The sequence below is a fragment of the Branchiostoma lanceolatum genome, chromosome 2, assembly GCF_035083965.1.
Source record: "Branchiostoma lanceolatum isolate klBraLanc5 chromosome 2, klBraLanc5.hap2, whole genome shotgun sequence".
Classification (NCBI taxonomy): domain Eukaryota; kingdom Metazoa; phylum Chordata; class Leptocardii; order Amphioxiformes; family Branchiostomatidae; genus Branchiostoma; species Branchiostoma lanceolatum.
This window is the reverse complement of record NC_089723.1, coordinates 11,317,997-11,336,784: the sequence shown is the minus strand read 5'-3', so window position 1 is coordinate 11,336,784 and position 18,788 is coordinate 11,317,997. Positions and strand designations below refer to the sequence as shown.

At 40.4% G+C, this 18,788-nt stretch overlaps 1 protein-coding gene across 2 annotated transcripts in view; it reads left to right on the top strand.

The window, feature by feature from the left end:
* LOC136427445 (CUB and sushi domain-containing protein 3-like) overlaps nucleotides 1–18,788 on the top strand; it is a 328,428-nt gene that overhangs the window by 65,314 nt on the left and 244,326 nt on the right. For both annotated transcript variants that reach the window (XM_066416298.1, XM_066416299.1), the window contains exons 19-20: nucleotides 4,265–4,471; nucleotides 9,091–9,291. In XM_066416298.1, coding sequence (XP_066272395.1) covers nucleotides 4,265–4,471; nucleotides 9,091–9,291 — 408 coding nt within the window. The remainder of the gene's footprint in view (nucleotides 1–4,264; nucleotides 4,472–9,090; nucleotides 9,292–18,788) is intronic.

The following is an 18,788-nucleotide window of genomic DNA, read 5'->3' as shown; positions in this document are numbered from 1 at the left end:
TACCAGTAGATAATGAACTAGAAAGGCAACATTTGCACGAGCAAATACAACATGTATCGCCCATTTCCCTCCCCATGCAAAAAGCAGCTGTTCTAATGCAATATTAAACGTTTGTTGTATGTCTGCAATGTTATTATTTGAATAAAGAATTAAATTGAAGACCAGTCAGAAATCGATCTATCCCAAGTTGGAACCCTATGCATGGATGGCTCTTCCAGGCACCCATATTCATACTGGACCATTCAAAAAATGCCTGGACCTTTTTGATAATCAACCAAGCCCAAAGTTGAATTTTCAAAAATGTCTCCCTCATACAGGAATGGACTCGTCCAGCTGTGTATGGACCAACATGTATCATGCAAATTTCAGAATGTAAACAACTAGAATCTTGATGAAGATCTAGATTTCTTCTGCGGAAGAATTTACGCAATCCGAGAGTCCAGATGATTTTGCATTATGCAGCGAACGGTTCTTTGGAACCAATGTGACAGATGTGATCTTTTGGGTAGGATCTGGGCTATTTCTCTTATGTTATACGATGTGCTCTCACCACATGAGGCTCTCACCAAATATTACCAAGACTCGGTTTGGTTTACAAGTTTGATGTGATACTTTATTCAGTGTACTACTGCTTGTGACATACATATACAACGGACTAGCAAAGCTAACTTTAGCAGATGGAAGTTAACAACAAAGAATCACTAAGAAGACCCAAATACCTGAAGACGGCTGAACAGGAGTTGACTGACGGCAACGATACTACTCTACACCGGCACTAAGACAAGACTACACGGGCGATCCTCGGCTCTGACGCTAACTTCTACATGAAGACTCCCTCTCAAAGCAGTGTCCCGCGACCTTTATCATATTTTCGGGAGGCAGGCGACGCGAGCATGGCGGGGCGTGGTCAGGCCGACGTCAGGACGCGCCCGTGTCACGTGCTCCCACCACGTGACCCCGAGCCATCCTCCGCTAATATGACGCCTGCTGCACCATCCCCCCGGCACGCTTAATGATGCTCCCGCTTAATTTAACTTAGCCTTAAGGGAACTAAGCTAACTAAAAGGTATTAAAAAATTAACTAGTGAAATTTAACTACAGAACGATAGGAAACATTGGAAACAAACATCTCTCAATCAGCAGAATTGTACAATCGTGCAATTATGAGAAGAGAAAAATTAACAGAAGAACTTGGTATGAGGTGACACTTTGCCCACTTTACAACTCATTGGGCGACTGGATGATATATCCTACAATAAGTACTGGTAACATCAGTAACATAAGCAAGATAAAGACCCAAATCACTGATGCACATAACTGACCACAATAATCATTAAAAAAAAATACACAGCATAATCAAGTTCATAATAATAATCAATCAAAGCACAGCACAATCAATGTCGACAAAATTTCAAGTGCACAGATTCCAAGAACAGGACAAAGCATGTCAAGCCTGGTCGACCTATGTTTTGTAGCGAGCCCTACATTGCAGGACGAGGAGGGGACTAGAAAGTGCCAACACGTTCGGAAGGGAAACCGGGCCCCAACGGCTGGATGCTTGCCGTCTGCGCCAAGTTAAGTAGGCCATGGGCAGCGGCTGGCAGTAGTAGGGGTGGAGCTGAAACAAAAAAGGGAGGAGGCCCCGCGGAATTGCTTCCTTGGGAAGTTACGGGTCTCGAGTCCGCGTCATCATCATCGTTGGGAGGTAGCTGGGCGTGGCTCTGTTGCCTGGGGAGAGAATTTCTATTGTTATGTTGACTATTCCTGAGAGGACAATGTAACTTCCAATGGCCTAGTCGGTGACATACAAAACATGGACTTGTTCTCGGTGATGGCCTTTTCCGAGTAGAGGGTTTCTTGCTGTAGACAAAACGTTGGCACAGTTACAAATCGCTGTAGGAGTGTGCGCTGCAAGCCTGTCGCTACTCAACAAAACGCTTCCACCCAAACACTATATAGTCTCTCCTCTGCTCCTGGAAAGCGCCATTTTGGGACAAAACGAGTTGGTGCCCCTACTCCGGCCACAGGCGCATATCTTGTCATGCCCTGATTCGCGTAGGCCTGGCACCCTAAACCAAAACCAAATTGTTCCAAACCAAAATGTCCCATGCCACGGAGCTTAACTTAAATAAGAGGAGAAGACATGGGTGGATCGTTTGACAGCAGACCTTTAGACGCCACACCAACACTAGAACAGCATCACATGAGCAAGTTACAACTTTGCGACTGTTACCAACACTAATATCATAGAACAGCCGAGAAACACAACTCGTGCCGGAGAAAAGGGCCACACCCACACAAAACAACAAAAACAAGAACACGTGACAAGATTATGATCATTCATACACTGGGAAAAAGACTGACCTAGATACTTAGTACGATTAGTTCTAAAATGCATACAACCAAAGAACCAGGGGACCACGATTTACCCCAACACAGCAAAGATACGGACTCACAGAAAACCTTTCGTCTACCAAAGCCACCTGATCCAGACACAACATTAACAATAATAATGACAATAACAGCCATGACTGGTCACGATGAAACAACAAGGAAACCTATATGAGTTGTAGCAAGTGAGTAACCATGACTAACAGGTACTCCGAATCAATTTGGTAACGTTCTAACAGGAGGATCACAACTTCAAAACGATGATTACATATTAACAATTACTGATGACATTAAACGCTAGACATTGCAGAAACCTCCAAGTTCAACACCAAAATCCAGGTCTGAGTGAGCAGGACACTGCGTGACCAAAAACATAAGGAAAAACATACTTTCTACACATAACCTTGTCAAGAATGTTTAAAACCACATTTCACCAAGTAAAAGTTTAAGTGAAACAGGAATCTCAAAAGAACTCAAGACATGAGACAACTATCAATAACAGCAAGAACGTTTTGACTTAGCCATCCATACATCCAGACAGGTCAAAACTGCAGAAATGCAAACAAAAGTACCAAGAATGAACATGTGCATAGTTTTTATGTAAAATGACGGAAAACTTGGTCATCAAAGGTTCGGGAGATCGTGACGCGTGAAATGCGGAACCATCAAAGGGTATGTGCAAACGTGAACACAGCAAAAGTCGGCACCAACAAAGTGCGTCGCAATTTAAATGTAACAATTCCCTGTCTGGAGGTCTCGGCAACAACAAGGAAAACGGGGCTTTCAGGCGTAGGGAAAATTGCACCTCTGGGTTGCCAAGAATGTGTGAAGAAATGGAAATTTGGCAGTCATATGAGGAAAATAGCCAATCTTCTCCCCAAAATGCCCTCCAAAATCGTATTTTGAAGTGATGAATGCCGAAAGTGCGAATGGGGTTCTTTGAATATTTGTTCAATGTACTCCCATAGCAAATTTCAGGTCATTTGTATGTATTTCCAGAGCACAGGAGGCCAAAATGTACGTTTTTGGTCAGAAAAACCTCAATAAAATCGTTTTAAAGGCATTTATTGAAAAAATGAAGAAAAAAAACTCTGGAGGTAATGCACATACTTTACCTGCATACCAAATTTCAGCTTATTTGGCCCAGGGACGACCGAGATGAATCCATTTGAAGATTTGACAGGAGGAGGAGGAGAAAGAAACATTACAAAAACAATATGTACCGCCCATACCTATAGTATGGGCGACACATAAATATAAGGAATGTTGTAACATTCACAGTAGACTGGAACAGGAAGCATTTTAGATACAGAATAGTGCTGCGTACCGGTACACTGTACCATAAAACCTGATTAGGTACAGGTCCAAAATACCAGATCATGAAGTACGGGTACTGTACCGATATAAATTTACACCAAGTATGTGCTTATTTTGTGACTGATCTCCTGACCTCATGGCCTCATACAACACAAAACGTGACCAAAGTGATACCTTGGAACAGCGTAACTAATATGTAATAGATCATTCAGGCATGCCAGGAGTTTTGACAGCAAGGCCAAGGGAGTTTGGCGGTAGGAAACCTAGTTTTTTTTTTTAAATAAAGATACTGAAATTATTGAAGAAGTTCAGAAGAATACATGTTAATTTTTCAAATTGTTCAGGTACAGGTACAGGTCCGGACCTGTACCTAAACCTCTGTACCGGTACCTGTACCTGATGTTACATTTAGGTACGCAGCACTAATAAGGAAGTATTTTGTTTTAGTTCGTTCCATTTCATTCCATTCGTTCCATTTCGTTCCATTTCGCGCTTTCTGGGGACCGCAGAATATAGGGCTGTCCCCATTGATAACGCCTGCTTCTTTTTCTTTCAGGCATCAACTTTCAATTCAACACGTTCAGCTTGGAGGAAAATTATGACATTTTGAGGATCTACACTGGTGACAACCCAAGCACAGCAGCACAATCATTTACAGGACAGACCATACCCAGCCTATATTCGGCAAACTTTCACATTGTTTTTCTGGTCTTAACATCTGATCGTTCAGTGTCTTTCTCGGGATTTAACATCAGCTATACCAGTGAGTATACTGCATGTTTTTTTCAATCATTCATTTCCCTGCCTGCTATAGAAAACTTTATTCTTACGTTCTATATCGACTTTATTTCTTATTGACTTGATTTTTTTAAGGGATGAAAATGCAGACAGTTACTAGATAGGCAACACTTTCGAGAAAATATAGGATATTTCCCTCCCACTAACCACAAAAGAAATATTAAGTCACTACATGAATTATGTAAATTGGGTCCTCATGACCATAACCCACATTCTGTTGTATTCACCTTTTCAATAGCCACCTACACTTCCAATATGACATCCATAGCATTTATTGTAAGGAAAATATGAAGTTTGTGAATACATTATGCAAATGAAGTCCCCATTAGCATAACATGCATCTTGTTATATTCACCTTTCCTAGAGCTACCTACACCTCCAATATAACCTCCTTAGCATTTATCGTAAAGGAAATAAATTTTTGCAAGTCTCTGCATAAATTTTGCATCTGAGGTCCTGATTAACATAACACACATCCGTTGTATTCGTCATTCCTAAAGCTACCCATACCCATACATAAGATGTAAGGAGAATACCATAGGTTTCTGCATTGAAATAGAGCTACCGCCCCACCTCTACTTGGTTTTTGGCAGAAGAAGAAAGAAGAACATGCCAGGAAAAACAATATAACGTTACTGTAAATGCATTTAAGTTCGCATGGTTTTGATTTCGCGCTATGGCGAAAATGGAGTGTTCGTGGTGGTTTTAGGTTTGCGGCAGGGCTATAGGACCCTATAGTTTCCCCTATAGCTTATCATGAATAAACAAAGGTTCAAACAAACAAACAAAAAATACCCTATACAGGGTACAGGGAGGGAAATATAAGATTAAAAGTTGGGTGGTGGTTGTAGTGACTATTTTGTATTTAATTTTTGCAGTAATATTTTTGGGTAAAAGTGGGTTATAGATCATTGAAAATTAGCATATGATAACGCTGATTTGATTCAATAATGATACAAATTGGAGGACAGGATTCACCCCGACCAATCGAATCTGGACATTCCTCCAGAATTGGTGCATTCCTCCAGAAAAGCGGACATTCCTCGATTTTCAAGTGGACATTTCTGTAGGAAAGCGGACGGTCCTCCAGTTGTAAGCGGACATTCCTCTGGAATTGGGACATTTCTCTGGGAAAGGGGACATTTCGCGGACACCCCCACCGGCCTGTGGAATCGGCGGTTGACCCGACAAATCGTTTCCTAGTTCAGCTAAATCACAACATCTGGACTTCTGAGCAGTGCAGTGAGATGGCAAATACTATCAGCTCGGAAGGTAAGCATAGTTTTTGATTGAAAACTGAGGCACGTTGGAAATGAAAGTGACCGCGCGGCTGACGATCACTTCTGTACAAGGTTTTAATGGCGGCCTGTTGCACGCCCGACAAACAAAACAACGAGTTTTAGCCTGAATCCGAGTGATTGTCAAGATACAAGGCTCCACTGCCTAGCACATGTTTATGAGAGAAGTTTATGCCAAGATGTTAGTCATAGTTATCGGATATTTCTTGTCAAAAGACCGCGATGTACACAAAATGTCCGATAACACCGCCACCGTCATGTACGCGGCAGGACAGGGGAGCCTTGTCTCGCCAAGCATACGGGCGGAAGCCGTTTATCGACAAGCATGCGGACATGTAGCCGCGTTATACAAGAAATACCATATATCGACGACTAGAATCGTGACAAAATCTTCTCATAGATACATGTGCTAGGCAGTGGAGCCTTATATCTTGACAATCACTCGGATATTCAGGCTAAAACTCGTTGTTTTGTTTGTCGGGCGTGCAACAGGCCGCCATTAAAACCTTGTACAGAAGTGATCGTCCGCCGCACGGTCACTTTCATTTCCAATTTGCCTCAGTTTTCAATCAAAAACTATGCTTACCTTCCGAGCTGATAGTATTTGCCATCTCACTGCACTGCTCAGAAGTCCAGATGTTGTGACTTAGCTGAACTAGGAAACGATTTGTCGGGTCAACCGCCGATTCCACAGGCCGGTGGGGGTGTCCGCGAAATGTCCCCTTTCCCAGAGAAATGTCCCAATTCCAGAGGAATGTCCGCTTACAACTGGAGGACCGTCCGCTTTTGTAGAGAAATGTCCGCTTGAAAGTCGAGGAATGTCTGCTTTTCTGGAGGAATGTACCAATTCTGGAGGAATGTCCAGATTCGATTGGTCGGGGTGAGGATTGGAGAACAGCTGACATCACTCCAATCTTCAATAAGTGTGGCAATTAAAAATCATTGCCATAGCGAAGGTGTCTGGGTTGATCTTTTACTTCACTGTAAGGAAAGTACCAATGTAGCACTATTACTATTAGTTCTGCCATGATATTTGTTCAAAACGCACTTAGAAACAAGAGTTCTACGACCTCATACCTTCGCCAAATGATTTTAACCTTTATGGGTGTTTCTCATCAATCATAAATCATACCAGTTGATCGTCTTCACCCAAATAACATAAGTTGTCTGAAGTATGAGCTTAACAAAGAAGCTTACGCTAACATTTATCATCAATTATGCAAATGAGGTTCTTATTAGCATAATTTGATTCGATGGTGTTCACATTCACACAACTTCTAAATGCCACAAATGAAATTGCCGTCATTTACTGGTATGGAATTATGGTAGTTTCTCATGAATTATGCAAATTAGGCCTGCATTCCTCTCTTCCTTGGTTACTATCTATCAACATTCCTCTCTTCCTCGGTTACAAATGTCACATATTCGAATAGTCATATCATGGAACACAGCGGGTTTTTAATATTGCCTCATTTCTTAAGCAAATTAGAGTCTGATTGGCATAATTATCATCCAATCATACAAAGCATCACGCAAACTATCTACATCATGACCATCCATCAAGCACATCTTGAGTTATAGTATTTTCTCATTAATTATGCAAATAGTTTGCATAGTTAATCTCTATTGATATTTCTCTCTTCCTCAGTTACAGATGTCACATGTTTGAGAGTCCTATCATGGAATTTGGCGGATGTAAAAACTTTCCTCATTAACTATGCAAATTAGATACTGATTTTCATAATAAGTATCTAATCATGTACATCATCACTCAAGTTATCTACTAAACCAAAAATCATGACCATCCATCAAGCCCATCTTGAGTTATTTTCTTTCAAAGTCTGAAGCAAAACCTCCTCCTGCAGTTCCAAAACAGCTGCTAGGGGGCCCAAACCTATACAACTTACTCTCTGTCCAAAGAACTATCTACCACTCAAAAATCAGTTCCATAGCATGTCCAGAACATGAGATATCAAACAGGAATTTCCGCTGCAGTACCATAACAAGCCGCTAGGGGGCCCAAAATCTAAGCATTTTCAGGTTTTATCAAGACCTACCAACATACCAAATACCAAGACAATCCATCCAAGAATTCTTGACTTATCATGTTCACTAACAGACGCACAGACATGTTCGGTAAAATATAACCTTCTTGGTGAAGGTAGTAACTATCAGACTACATCCTGTGATCCATATTACACCCACCCTTCATCAAATACTTCTTCAGCAATACATATCCATACTCTTAGTGCACACTTCCACACAACCTCCATGTAAACCATACAATATGAGGTATACTAATTAATCGCCTCTTCCTTCCCAGATATAACAGTCATGGTTAACTCACCTACCCTGAACACCGTCCTATCAACATGCTGTGACACATGACTAATGACTGTTCTTCCTCATATAAGGCCGTGTATATCCAACTTTGGTCTCCCTCCAGTTGACTGACAAGCCAATTTGTCACAGCAACTAGGGTTTCCTGCCTCCCACATGACAACTACCACCCCTACCACTTATCCATGACCCCTCGAAATAACACGGCGAACACGTCCCAGCCAGAACATACTGAAGCATACAATATAACACATTTTTACACTCTTCTCGTTAATTATGCAAAGTACTTTGCCCAAAATCTAATCATCTTGAGATTTCCCACATACACACCGACACACCAAATACGACAACAAACCATCCAGGCGTTCTCGACTTATCGTGTTCACTAACAGACACACAAACAAGCATAAAAAAATAATTTCTTGACGAAGGTAATTAGAGGATAAGGAAGTCTATACAAGTCATTAACGTTACACGTGCAACCACCATTTAATCCTCACTTTTATCAAATGGTTGCGTGGCCAGCTTTTTTAAAAAGCTTTCTTGTTTGTCTAAATGCTGTGTGTGATAGTGGACTGAGGGCGATATATTCCTCAAAGTTTGCTCGTAGCACAGGCAGAAACACATTGACATAGTTGTATTACCATTTCTACGGCATTCAGCTTAAGTCCCGATGAATAAATGTACACATTGCCCTGACGGTGGGGATCGACTTTGAGTGACGTTCTACCGACTCAGCAAACGGGATGTTACCAAAGGCCTGATGTGTGCGCTACGTTTTGTCTTTGTGGTTTTTTTGCTTGGAGCACCGTCATTCTGCGTGCGGTGGACAGTAGTTTCAACTTATGATATTATGGTATCAGCACGACTATAGACAAAATATAACATATCTAGCATTAGTGCAAAGGAATTTTCTGATGTTTGAAACATTACTTTTATGTTGCAGGCTTTGACCTGTCAGCAAACTGCCCATTTCCTGGTAACGTTGACAACGGTTACAATAACCAGGGCAGTGGCCAGGTTTTCCTTGTGGGGGAGTCTGTTACATATGGCTGCAACCCTGGATATACCCTGGCTGGGACAGCAACACTCATCTGTATCAATGGGAACCCTCCACAATGGAATCATCCTCTACCTCAGTGTCAAGGTGAGCAACAATGATATACATATATCTTGACAAGGTTTAGGTGTTGTGCGGCTCCTGAGCAGTCTTGAAGCTCAATGGACTATTAAGATTGTGAGGCCTTGATTTGTCATTTATTACCTTCGCCGAGAAGGTTATGTTTTGGGTAGCATTGTATTGTGTGTATATGTGTAAATGACCAGCATAACTGTATCTCTTTGGACAGAGAGTAAATGGTATAGGTTTGGGGCCCCTAGCAGCTTTTTTGGAACTGCAGGTCTGAAGCAGGTTTTGCTTCAAACTTTGAAAGAGAACTCAAGAAGGGCTAAAGGGATGGTCATGATTTTTGGAATGTAGATGGCTTGAGTGATGTTTTACATATTTAGATATTTATTATGCAAACCAGTATCGAATTTGCATAATTAGGAAAGTTTATACATTCGCCGTATTTCATGATAGGACTCTCAGACATGTGAGATTTGTAACTGAGGAAGAGAGAAATATTAATAGATATCAACTATGCAAATGAAGACCTCATTTGCATAAGTAAAGAGAAAATACTATAACTCAAGATGGGGTTGACGAATCATTGTGAATTCTGGTTTGTCGATAGCATAAGTGATGCTTTGTATGATAAGACGATAAATATGCAAATCAGATTCTAATTTGCATAAATAATGAGGCAATTTAAAAAACCCACTGTGTTCCATGATATACGCATTTTATGCCGGACACCTGCAGGGACATTATTGATTTGTTTCTGCCCGCGGTCGAACGCCGGAAATATATGCTAATTACGTAATACTATACGACACGTCACTTGCACGAGGAGCTCTTCTTTTCATGTTTGAACTTAGACGGGATAACATTTTCTCCTGGACGCTCGTAACCTAACTCATGAACATGAATTTTCCCTCCCACCCCGTCCCCCGGAGAAAAGACGCGGCGAGTGTGAAACTTAATCCGCTACAAAGCATCGTTTAATGGATGGGCTCAATTGTGACTGCTTTATTTCTTCCTCCTTTCACGTTTTTTCTTCCCATCCCGCCCCTCCTTTTTAGGTGTGACACGAGTATGGATTGGATTATGGCCCATATTTCCCTCCCCTACACGTTGTGTTATTCGGTCATGGCTATTCGTTATATTATCTACCGTTACTGCCATTGGCTGTTGGTCAATAATTATCCATTGATTATTTCCATGACCATTTACTATCATATCGTGCATAGATCGGATTATTTTATCCATTTGTATCATAAAAGTGTTGGGGGGGGGGTGTGTATTGACGCAGCTATCAAATATCCAGGCAGCGTTAAATTGACAGGCTCACTTTATCCCTTGGCGTTCGGCATGTTGCCGTCGTGCATGGATCTGAAACAGAACACTTGACATCCCATTACAGTTACGGTGACGTTGTCCCCAGATTTTGTATATTTTTCTGACCACACGTTTGGCCAGTCGTGGCCAGTTTCTTTATGCGTCGTCTGTTATACCACAGACACCTATACAGTACTGGACCCAGAAATGTATAAAAATGTTAATCCTACCCCTAGACATTTCCAATTTTTCAAGACCTTTTCGAGACATTCCACAAGAATGTCTTTTTTTGGGTTTTAAAATGTCTTTAGAGGGTCTTTTGGGGAGGACTTTCTTGTTGTTTTTTCAATTGTTCAGGAAATGTCTCCTGAATGTCTGGAGATATAAACTGTGAAAACTTGCATGCTTGCTAAAAACACGCCCATATAATCAGCCTGAATTAATTGCGCTGCCAGTGGCCCTCCCGATTGACCGACCTAGGTGGGGAGTCACAGCGAGAGCTTGTCACAGTAAATACTTGTTTGCACAGGCTTACACCTTCCTGACACTTGCGCGATCTTAAGATTAAGTCCCCTAAGGCCGCGTCAAATTTTTGCCAACTAATGAGCGTTACGAACTAAAATTTCCAAATTGGCGAACCTCAGCAGCGCGTACGCGTGTGGGGTCAATTTGATTTAAAAAATACGTTTTAATTTTTACCAAATCCTCGGCCACAAATTACAATACAAAGTTTAAAAGCTCCAGGAAGCAGCACGTTTTAACCTGATCATGATTTCGTCTACGTATTTGTGTAAGTATCAAGGGTGAGTGATATTCAGCCTATACATGTATTGCTGTTTTTTTTTTTTTCATTCCATAATGATAATTATTTTCAAAAATAACCAAATTTGTTGTGTTGTCTCCTAAGTAAGGTTGTTTGTTATCGGAAAAAAACTAATTGAGGGCTCAAATGAAAGGCATTGTGTGCGCCCTTTCACGCTGTCTCGACATGACAATGTGAATGTCTTTTGAATATATTTAGACTGTTACGAGAATGTCTTTCCAATGTCTTACCTCTTCTCGTTGTATCAAGGGCATTATATTGCTAATTGTACCTATAGCTAAACGATACAATCAAGGACCTTATGTCCTTGATACAAACGATACGGTCAGTATTCCACAGTCAATGTTTGTCGAACCAAAAAGTTTCTTATCAAACTGTTTTCTCCATGGAAGAGCTATTGAGCGCTCGGAAGTATCCCACTTTGTTTTGTAATGAGTAAAGGTTTTCTTGTACTATATACTATATGGCTGAATTGATGAACGGACATCACAACAAATATTACAGTAAGCACGTTAACATTACGCAATACTGACACATCAAAATAACATAAGTGGAGTTAAAGATATGTTTACTTTAAAATCTATGATCAGTTGAAAGCTACAATTGCACTAGGCATGATTGTGCTAAAGGTACTGAGAAGAATTTGCCGGGTGGGCGAAGGTCACTATACAGACTACATTCATATGCAGGTGCGCTTATAAGTTATTGTCTAGTAGAGCAAGGAATTTAACAGTCTGACGATATGTGGGATACAGCTTTGTGAAAACGGACAGGTCTCGCAAAGATTGTGTCCAGATTGTTCTGGTTTGGCGTCAGCCTATCTCTCCACGGTAGCATCTCTCCTCCTTGATGGCATATAACGTTATCAAAACTAGGAAGTGTTCGATGAAACCACCAAGGGCCTCAATGTTCATCCGTAATTCTTTTCGAAAAATTTGTCGAAAGGAAAAGAGAATTTCTTGTTGCTGACTACTAAGTATTTCCATAAAGTTTTCTTTAAAATAGTTGTCCCATACAAATGTGCAGTGAGGCCCAGTAGCAAAATGGTTTTCTCAGGTAATGGTTTTGAATTACAATGTAGGATCAGACACAATTCACAATGATCTATGCTATAGACACACATAAATGCTATGTCAATTATAATGCTAAACTGGAACAAAAACATTGAAGGCAATTAGGTATTTGCATATTCATCGTTCACAAGTTATTCATTCTATCGTCGCACTATTTGGTGCACTTCAAAGCCTTGTGTGGTGACATTGGTTTAAATGTCTGTGAACGATTGTTTGGTGTGTATTACATGCGTGTAACAAGATACTAGTAGTACATCGGTAGGATTGTGTAAGTTAGTACGTCTATACGTGTACTTATTTGGGGTACACTTGGATAGTCCTTTCAGGCTATTCTAAGACCTGCTTCAATCTAACCTTCAGGGTCTTTTTTTCGAAGGAGTGGAAGGCGAATTGTCTGTAAAACCAACTCTAAATTTAGACTGAGGCAATTAGGAGGGGGGGACACAATTAATTATCGGAAAGACGCTAACAACTTGATAAGTACGTATTGTTTTAGATAAAGGCTAGTCTCGGAGGGGAGTCCCTGCAGTATGTGTGAAGAGAGGATGTATACAAAATGTCTTTCGCCAGTTAAAAACATGTAGTTTCCGGAGCATAATGTCTTCTTTGGGTCCTTCAGTACTGTCCTTTGTTCCGGAATGTCTAGGGGTAGGATTAACATTTTTTATACATTTCTAGGTCCAATAGTTGCGGTGACGCTGTTCCCGTAATTTGTATATTTTCCTGACCACACGTTTGGCTGGTTGTGGCCAGCGGTCACGGCTATTTGTTATATTATCTGCCATCGGCTTTTATTTTCTTTCCCGTTCATGATCGGTGTCCTTTAATTTTCCTTGCCCGTCCACATTCGACGTGCTGTCGTTGTTTCATTCAGCCTTGGCGTCATTGTTATTCTATTGATTGATGTCCCATGGGCCGTTTCTTATTCGTTTGTCACTTATATTTTCTTTCCCGTTCATAATCGGTGTGCTTCTATTTTCTTTCCTGTCCATTTCCGGCGTGCTGCCGTTGTATTTTCAGGCCATGGTTATCTTGTTGTTTTCTCAATTGATATTCGCCATTGACCTTTTATTATCATATGACCAAACAAAGAAGCAGCCATCATCAGATTTGATATTGTTATATTAAGCTGGTGTGTTACGCAGAAGGGCGGTTATACCGGCTATACAGATATTATTTCGATTTACTGTCATTGGCCGTTTGTCGCTTTTATTTCTTTCCCGTCCGTATTCGGTGTGTTTCTTTTTTCTTTCCCATTGTAACACGGCCTTAGCTACTTTTATCTTATTGATTTTCTCCCATTGGTCATTTGTGTCTGTTAAATACCACAGACACCTATACAGTTGTAGTGACTTTGTTCCCTTATTTTGTATATTTTCCTGACCACACGTTTGGCTGGTTGTGGCCAGTTTTTTATGCGTCGTCTGTTAAATACCACAGACACCTACACAGTTACGGTGACGTTGTTCCCGTATTTTGTTTCCCCTCCTTTGGTCACTTTTGTTTATCTTGACCCGTTTTAAAGCCTTGAGGCATATGTCCATGGCTATTCTTTGCTTCATTTCCCAATCGCGAGTATAACACTTGTCCCATTGTGAGCCGCCACATGTTAGGTCACCGCTACACTTGTTCGTAGGGCCTTTCAGGGTTGCAGTTCTATCGTAAAATTGTTTGTCTCAGAAAATGTTGAAGAATTCTGCAAGTATGTTCCCAAAAAATGTGCCCCCCCCCACCCAAACCCACCCCTTCCATTATGTCATTGAGTATCATTTTACTTGTTTAACACTAATAATCGAAGGAATATTTGAGTACATGTAATGGAACCACATAGCATTACCGCTGTGGACATTGCTCATTCATGTGGAATACCAGCCTGGCAATTTTGATATAGACAATAGACAGACTTCTACTTTGTCAGGATGATGATTGCATAACATGACTATATTTAAATATTTTTCATTACCTGTTGATTGATAAAGAAAAATTAAGATTTTACAGGAAGGTTAGTATGATCTGCGTCAACATTGAAAACATGAGGCCCTTTAGTTTCCACTACTTTCAAAGACGTCAAACCCCACCTTACTATCGTAGATATTTCCAACACTTAATACTTTCAAGGAAGAAGTCAATCCCCGCATTAGTATGGTAGATATCACGCTCCTCCGCAGCGTTGAAACAAAGAATAGATCGTCAGCTCGCCCCACCCAAATAGCGTTGGAATCCTTTGTGTAATACGTTCAGTACATAAACAGATTGAATGGTGGCGCTATTTGGTTAAACTGAGGATTCTGGGACCGAGAATGGTCGGGGACTGACCGCGCACGAATCTGGGAACTGCTTGCGCAAACTAACTTAGGTATGAGATGGTACCTGTTTATATACCATACCTGCTCCTCGTAGCAAACTCCCTTCCGTGACATAACTCCCCTTTGTGAACGGGTAATCTTAACAGCACTAACAATAAGGTACTTTGTAAATCTCCGTTTCTTAGAACGTATCACACTTGTAACGTTGCCCCCCAAAATTGCCAACTTGTGTATTGTTTTAGGCTGTGCTAGTTAGAAGAAATAACGGTTAAATTCATAATGTAGAAGATCGCCCACACCGCATACTAGACGAAGTGTGTGCACATAACTACTGAGGATCTGTCAACAAACAAAAGAAAACGACAGCTGTGCATTCCAGAAAGTTTATTTTGTCAAGCTTTATGCGATATAATTTCTAAGCCCACGACTTAATCCTATGGCTTCTCCAGGGAGCTGGGTACGAGTGTGGGTAGATAAAGAGATTTTACGTACACTTGCAACGTACTTTCATCTTCGTCGTTTGTAACACGTGTATGATTTATATTTCCTCTAACTTCATGCTCGTGCATCGGCTTTAATTGCTGTAAACTGGCGATTAGCGTATTGGACATGAATTTGCAATAATTTATGTATCTTCTATCGACTACGGTAACTTTGGTTAACATAAATTCGCAGGGTACATTGCACGAGAAAACCAGGCAAAACCAGGCAGAGGTGGGAAGATGGGGGTCCGCAAAATCGGCTCATACTTTGTATGTGTGATAGGTATGTGGAACTATGAACAGCCATATAATTAAAAGCCACCAGCTATTTTTCGTTTTGGCGTTATGGGACCCCCCTCTGAGACCCTCAAAAATCCAACAATTTATGGCTGAAAATTACTGAAATTGCAATGGCTACTCTGACAATTCTGATTAAGATACGATTATGAATTTTATATTTCAATATAGCATTGGTTCCCTAGTTTTACCTGCCAAAAGTTGAAGGTGAAGCATTGAAATTAAGAGGGTGTACTAGGGGGTTACCAGAACCAATGAAAGCAGAATTTTCACCTCTTTCAATTTTAGTCATTTTTAAGGGGCATTATCTGCCCTGGGCAGTGGCTTTGGAGAATGGTTTTACTGTTGCTGGAGAGAGGGACATCTACTGATTCAAAAACAAGCGTCGTAAATTTGGGCCACTGATAACGCGCGCCGTGAATGGGGGCTCTTTATGGGGATTTTTCGGGTTCGGGGCTATAATAAATCAAGTTGTGACGTCTCACTACGGGGTAAGTTATGGCATTTTTTTCTGCCGCTGCGTGAAAACCATGCATAATTGTCATAAAATGCTAGCACAAATCAGAAATGTTGATTTGGGCTCTACATGGGAGATATAAGGATACTTAAAAAGTAAATTAAGCTTGTTTTACACATTTAACAGTTGCTCTCTAAGAATTAGTTAGTTCCTCACTAAATAATCATAATATGCATACATGTATTCATTCATTAAATGGTACATACTGAATAAAGGCTATGCATGGGGGTTATCAGAACTCCACATTATCATTGGTACACACCCGTGCACATGGGTGCAGAGCTATATATACTTTATAGGGACAATAAAGAATAAGACTTTAACAAATGTCAAGAACAATTTTAGATTTTAGCTAAATATATATTATTTTGATGGTCAATCAGGATCAGTACAGGTATCATACTGAATTCAACAAATTGCAGTTCATAGATTATCAAACTTACGAAGTGTTCTCAGAAACGAAGCCCATTACTGTAGCAGGTAATGTAATTTTCATTCCCAGGGTTACATATACCATATCAAAATTTTGATGCTACATGTATCTACAAAATGCATGCAATTCCTAAAATCATGTCATAGGACCATTGAAACAGACATACGCATTGAACAGATGAATACCATTATGCAAAAATTGACGTCCAAGATCATGCACATAAGCTTGTTCTTCACTCAGTCTGACTCTCAAGAAGATGATTAAGGAGGACGTTGGTTTACAGGATGATGAACCGAGCGTCAAATCCAAATCATAAACCGTAAATCAAAGTCGATGTGGCAGGCCGGGTATGGAGGTCAGAGGTACTGATTTACTAGCTTTTTAAAAGTTAGGCCCGACGTGGCCACTCTAACTGTAGCCGGCAAATCATTCCAGGCAAATGCACCCCTGTACGCAAATTTTCTACGGCCGGATTCTAGTCTGACATTCGGAAGTTGCAATGATAAGTTTAAATTATGTCTTGTTCCATAGGTGTTAGATGTTCTGTCAAATATTTGTAGGTATTGGTGAATAGATTTAAAGACGGTTTGAAGGAGGTGTATTTGCCGGTGAGATGCGAGGGAACTCCACATAATTTTATGCTCTACGTGACAGACCGAGAACAACTCGTGCTGCTCGGTTTTGAAGTTTCTGGACATTGTTAGTGTCAGAGAGAGATTTTCCGCAGTTGGCCCAAACAGTATCACAATAATCAATCTTTGGAAGAACCATACAGTTGAACAGCATAGACAGTGTCTTAGGTGGTAAAATGGAAGCTAAACGTCTTATCACCCTTAGCCTAGATGACACCGCATTACACAGTTTGTTGATATGTATGCTCCAAGTTAGACAGGGGTCAAACCAAACACCTAGATATTTAAAACATGAAACTACTTCAAAATACCTTCCAGAAAGAGTAAGATTTAGTTGTTCATTACCTAGGCGCAGCCTTCTTACAGTACCAAAGAGCATAGACTTGCATTTACGGACATTTAGTGTCAGTCTATTTGCATCTAGCCACCTCTTAATATTGCGGAGGTCAGCATTTAAAACTATGGACTTTTCTATGTTATGAAGCATTGAATTTTTGAATGCACTATTATCTGTATTATGGCAATAATACATACAAAGAATTTCAGTGATGGCCTTGACTTTTTTCAATCTTTGAGATTTCACATTCCCATAACATTATGACAACCTCTAACCACCTACAGCAAATGTATGTTTTGGTTAAATAATATTCAAAACTATTGCAGTTGTACCATAGAACTTAGCCACTTAACTCCCAAGTACCTGGCTGTCCCGCCAGCCAATAGCCAGGTGCCTTGTATTGCATGAATTGTGTGGATTGTATCATTTTAGATTTTGTAAATGTGTAAAAGAGATTGAAATTACTAGGTACAGTCATTGACTGAGTTCTTCGAGAATGCTTGATACCAAACATTGAATGTTCTTTGAAATGGAACAATTGCAACTGCAATGTATAATCGGTTGATTTCATTATGATTCATGTACTGACCCAAATTGAGAAGTACATTATATGTATTTAGTTTAAAACTGTTCCCTGACATTTGTTATAGTGACTGTCTTGTTTCTTGATTTTCCATATAGCTGCGTGTACCAGTGATATCATATATGTGGGGTCCTTATAACCCCATACATAGCCTTTTTCACTATTGACCACTAATAATTGCACATAATTTTTTAGTAAGAAATTTACCGATTGACGTCTTAAAAAGCAACTGTAAAATGTGCAAAATAAGCTTAATTTACTTTTTAAGTTTCCTCATATCCCCCATGTAGAGCCCAAATCAACATTTCTGATTTGTGCTAGCATTTTATGACAATTATGCATGGTTTTCACGCAGCGGCAGAAAAAAATGCCATAACTTACCCCGTAGTGAGATGTCACAACCTGATTTACTATAGCCCCGAACCCGAAAAATCCCCATAAAGAGCCCCAATTCACGGCTCAGTGACCCAAATTTACGATACTTGTTTTTGAATCAGTAGATGTCCCTCTCTCCAGCAACAGTAAAACCATTCTTCAAAGCCACTGCCCAGGGCAGATAATGCCCCTTAAAAATGACTAAAATTGAAAGAGGTGAAAATTCTGCTTTCATTGGTTCTGGTAACCCCCTAGTACACCCTCTTAATTTCAATGCTTCACCTTCAACTTTTGGCAGGTAAAACTAGGGAACCAATGCTATATGGAAATATAAAATTCATAATCG